Raw genomic sequence first — 4560 nt, forward strand, 5'->3', positions numbered from 1 at the left:
CTATTAAAAGGCTTTGGACCAAGAGCCTTTCCTCCCATCCCTACCACCATCCCACTCACGCCACAAGCACTTCACGTAAACATGGAGTACTGACAGGTGTTGTCACTGCCGCTGATCCTGACTGGTGGGTTTGCGTGATAAATGGTGATCCGGATCGCGTCTCGACAAGAGTGAGGAAATGTTTCCACTGCCTCAGTGTATTTAAAAAAAGAAAAAATCAGCGGGAGAAACGCGTGCTGATGTGATGTATTTGGAATTATACTCTTTATTAATTTTCTTCAAGAAGTGATGGGGTAGGAGAGTGAGAGAGTGTTTGTGTGTACCCACGTAGTTGTGGTTGCTGGGGTCGAGTCACAGCTCCTGTGTGTGTGTGTGTGTGTGTGTGTGTGTGTGTGTGTGTGTGTGTGTGTGTGTGTGTGTGTGTGTGTGTGTGTGTGTGTATAACGTCTGCATCGCTTTTAGGAGCTGATAAATAAGACATATGTGTGTCATTTGGATATCTTTATTGCACATGTGAATGAAGATATCCAAGTGTTACACATGTGTCTTATTCAACAACTTCTCGGTGTTAAGTTGAAAACAGTGTTGTGCATCATTACTGTGTTGAACAAGGCTGTTGCAGTCTTGTGTTTCTTGCAGACGAGGACAAAAAAGTGCACTGTTATCTTGTCTTCTTTATAGGTGAGAATCAAAGATGCTCACTGTCGTTCTGTGTTCTTTCTAGGTGAACATCCAGCAGCCATGCAGACCAACACAGCCCCACCATGTCTGCTGTGTGGAGGGGCAACTACCACCTTCGCCTCCTCCAACTCCCTATACAGCAGTGTCTGCTCCACAGCGTCGCTGCTCCCGTTGACCATCTCTGCGGCCACATCTGCGCTCTGCTTCAGGTCTCTGCAGCCGCTTCCCTTGACGCTGCTGCTCCTGACGGTGGCGTTGCGGGTGTTCACAGCGCTTCTCCAGATCTCTTGATCATCCTCAGGGGAGACTTCGATGGTTTTCTTTGCCTACCGAAGGTGTCACGCCGTGTGAGCTCGCGGCTCTCTCCCGGTAAAGCTATTTCATTACATGATCGTTGGACTTTTATCGTCTATATCAGACGCACTTGTGTAAATACAAAAAATTAATAAAACTTTGTGGTAAAAATATTTTTTTCTGTGTGTATGCGCGTGCTCAGGCGCAGCTGCGATCGTTCATCTCAGCGCCATCATGCGCTGGGAGTTATTTTTCTGGGGCTGTTGGAGACATGGAGAAGCTAAAAACTCTTACAAGGACATGCAGAAACTTCGTGAGTTTATTATAATTATAGCTAAGTGCTAAACCCATAAGGGTCATACATAATTTATTTTTGTCCAGGGATTCGATCCCCGGAGCTCATTGATGAGAGGCGCGACTCTCACCACTGGGCTACGACTGTTGGTGAAGCCGAGAACTCAAGGACCTAAAGAAGCCTCTAGTGTCCTCATCTTTAGGGGACGAGAAACAGAGACGGGGACTCCGGTCTTCTTCTTTTGGCAACCCATTTAGTTGCATCTTTTAAAGCCGAGTATTTTGTTTTGTACCTCCCAGGAGCCGGTTCTGCAAATGACTCTGAGACTGTCCGGTGTACTGCAAGGTCTCGGGAGACGTTCAAAATGAAACTGCCCGGTCAGATTCTCTGAATTGTTCCCACACTCTTCAATTTTCAAAAACCCTTGAGGTCCCTTGAATAGACGCAGGATCTAAAAACTCTGGATTATTTTGATTTTATGGGAAAGCGCTAAACCCATAAGGCTCAAACAGTGCCTGAGGTATGGAAGGTAAACATTATTGTTATTTTATTCATGGGGAAATTTCGTTGATGGATAAATGCATGCGAGTTTTACCGGGTAGAAACAAAGAACTTTATAATACAATTTAACCTCGCGTGCCGTAAGGTCAATGCACCACTCATCACGGCGTGTAATGGTTTACTTCTCTCATAACTCCTGCTAATGACAGATCTTGGGTAAGTCTTGTCCTCACGGTAACTTGGCCGTGCCAGCAATTCGGTATCCCCCAAGGCATACTTGTAACTGGTGGCCTAAATTGTTTTGTTCCTTCTTTCAAGGTTTTCGTTTATAACCTGAAAATGCCTCATCTGATCACCTTCAATTTTTTTTTATGCCAGGGAATTTCATGCAACTTTTGGCAGGTGCAGCTACGATCTGATAAGTGACATTTGCTGTAGATCACTCGCAGTGTCCTGGCCATAATTTGGGAAAGCCACTCCTGATGGCGTTCAAACTTTCAACGCTGATGGATCCTATTTAGAAGAAAGTTGGGATTGTAATTGGACTGTGTAGGTACTGATTTGCACCGACACACTCCAGTTTTATTTCCCGTAAAATAACAGCAGTAGGCCTGTCTTGAATGGCTTAAGCCTTTAATGGCTGTTGCAGCTTTTGGAAAGTATGATACAATTTGGGGAAAAAAAAGTGTAGGTGTACATTTTCCTTTTTGCTGCCATAATTAATAAACTCGGAATTGACGGATTCTGTATGATACCTGGAGAATGCATATTCTGATCAGATTCAAACTTTTAGCCATGTCATTTTTTTTCAAAGAAAGTTTTGGAATGATTTTGAGTTATGTATATTTTTATATGCTAGTTTTGCTAACCAAACTGTTTTTCATGTAATGGAAAATAATGCCTCTACTAACAGGGCTTAAAATTCTAAAAGCAAGTGTGTCATAGAAAAAACTTTGCACTAGGATGAAAATGTAGGTGCTAATTTGTTAATTTTGTTGAAGATATTGGTTTTCGTGCAATAATTTATGAATGCTTCACCCGATCGACTTCAAACCTTACAGTCAGATAACTTGAGAATTCATCTTGAGAACGACTTCAAATTTGAACTGCTGGTGTAATTTCGGGCTAAAACAAATCTCTTCGCGATAACTAGAGAATGCCTCTTCCAATTGGCTTTAAACTCCCAAATCTCGTGTATCTTAGTGGAAGACTCAAATTGTTTTTGGGTTGTGTAGGCGCCGGCACGACTTGCCATTTTTATTGGAGAAATTGTGATGTTAATTTTCATGTGGTTACTTTCGAATACTTCTTCTTACTGACTTCAAATCTTCGAAACTGATATTGGACTGCATAGGAAGCTTACGTAGCACTTTGTACTATTCCTTCTGTGCACACTAAGATTGAGGGAGCTGAGCTTATGGGATACGGGGACCGAAACACATTTTGTTAACTTGCGGATGTTAAGGATTTTTATAGGTTAAGGTTGCATAGGAAATATCAAGCTAGATGACAAGGAAGGAAAACAAGTGCAAATAAACCAGCGTAGAAATGAAGGTTACGGAGCTAAAGAGACGTGTGAAATCGCAAGATTGTCTCTTCTAATTATTGGAGACATTCACTGTGTTTCTGTCCCAGGAAAATAAACACAAATGTGGTATAATGCGTGCTTTTGCTTACTATTCTCGCCTCCACAGTTGACTTTATCAAGTCATAAACAGGGTAAAGAGTACATGAGTATATATGGTGTAGTGAATCAGGTGGAGAATGTTCGGGAGGTATATATTATCTTTTATCTCCATACTATCTCTGCTACAGCTGCGTTATGTATTGTTTCAACGAACGTATATCTCTAATTACGTTCTATTTAGCTTGAATATCCAGAGGATGAGCAACACATCACCTACGATACCTCAGCTTCAAAATCATAAAAGGTCGATCACCAGTGTCAGACGACCAAAAGCTCCAGCTACGGGGTTATTATATGACTAAGACCCACGTCAGGAAACACTTATTCCGTTTCCTGACAAACCTAACCTAACCTAACCTAACCTAACCTAACCTAACCTAACCTAACCTAACCTAACCTAACCTAACCAAGCCGATCACGTTACTGCAAAATACACATTCTGTACCTCCACACCTACATCATGCTGCTTTGAAATTGGGTTCATCATTCTGAAATGTACCATACTGCTTTGAAATTGGGATCATCTTTCTAAAATGTAGCGCTCACAGTTCACGTCTTGTTTTGCTCCACACTGGGAAGTTAATCAATGCATTATTGTTATGTAATTTCCACTTTCACTAACCAAAATAAAAAAAAAACTCGTATCCCTGCAAGAATATTTTTTACTCGCTGTAAATGCCACCTGTAAATAGTGTAAATTTTGTAAATAAAATTATCCCCGTGTTTTTCTTTTTGCACGATCGAATCCTCCCAAAGATGACATCAATTAAGTGCCTGTTAAATTTATTTATATATATATATATATATATATATATATATATATATATATATATATATATATATATATATGTGTGTGTGTGTGTGTGTGAGATGAATGGTTTGAAAAACCGACAAGTTGAAGATTGAGACACTTATGCAGCATATGGGAATCTTTATTCAGGAAACGTTTCGCCACACAGTGGCTTCATCAGTCCAATACAAAGAGGAAGGCGTAAGGAGAGGAGTACGAGGTAATCAGTCCCTCGGCCTGGAGTCGATGTGTTCAGTCCATCAATCTTGATGGACTGAACACATCGACTCCAGGCCGAGGGACTGATTACCT

At 41.3% G+C, this 4560-nt stretch overlaps 1 protein-coding gene across 1 annotated transcript in view; it reads left to right on the plus strand.

The window, feature by feature from the left end:
- Window positions 1-3343, plus strand: part of LOC128696079 (zwei Ig domain protein zig-8-like) — a 262329-nt gene extending 258986 nt beyond the window's left edge. The window contains exon 8 of the mRNA XM_053787127.2: window positions 725-3343. Within this exon, the coding sequence (XP_053643102.1) occupies window positions 725-972 (248 nt within the window). The 3' untranslated portion in view covers window positions 973-3343. The remainder of the gene's footprint in view (window positions 1-724) is intronic.
- The last annotated feature ends 1217 nt before the right edge of the window (window positions 3344-4560 follow it).

This window comes from Cherax quadricarinatus, chromosome 48 (assembly GCF_038502225.1).
Source record: "Cherax quadricarinatus isolate ZL_2023a chromosome 48, ASM3850222v1, whole genome shotgun sequence".
Lineage (NCBI taxonomy): Eukaryota > Metazoa > Arthropoda > Malacostraca > Decapoda > Parastacidae > Cherax > Cherax quadricarinatus.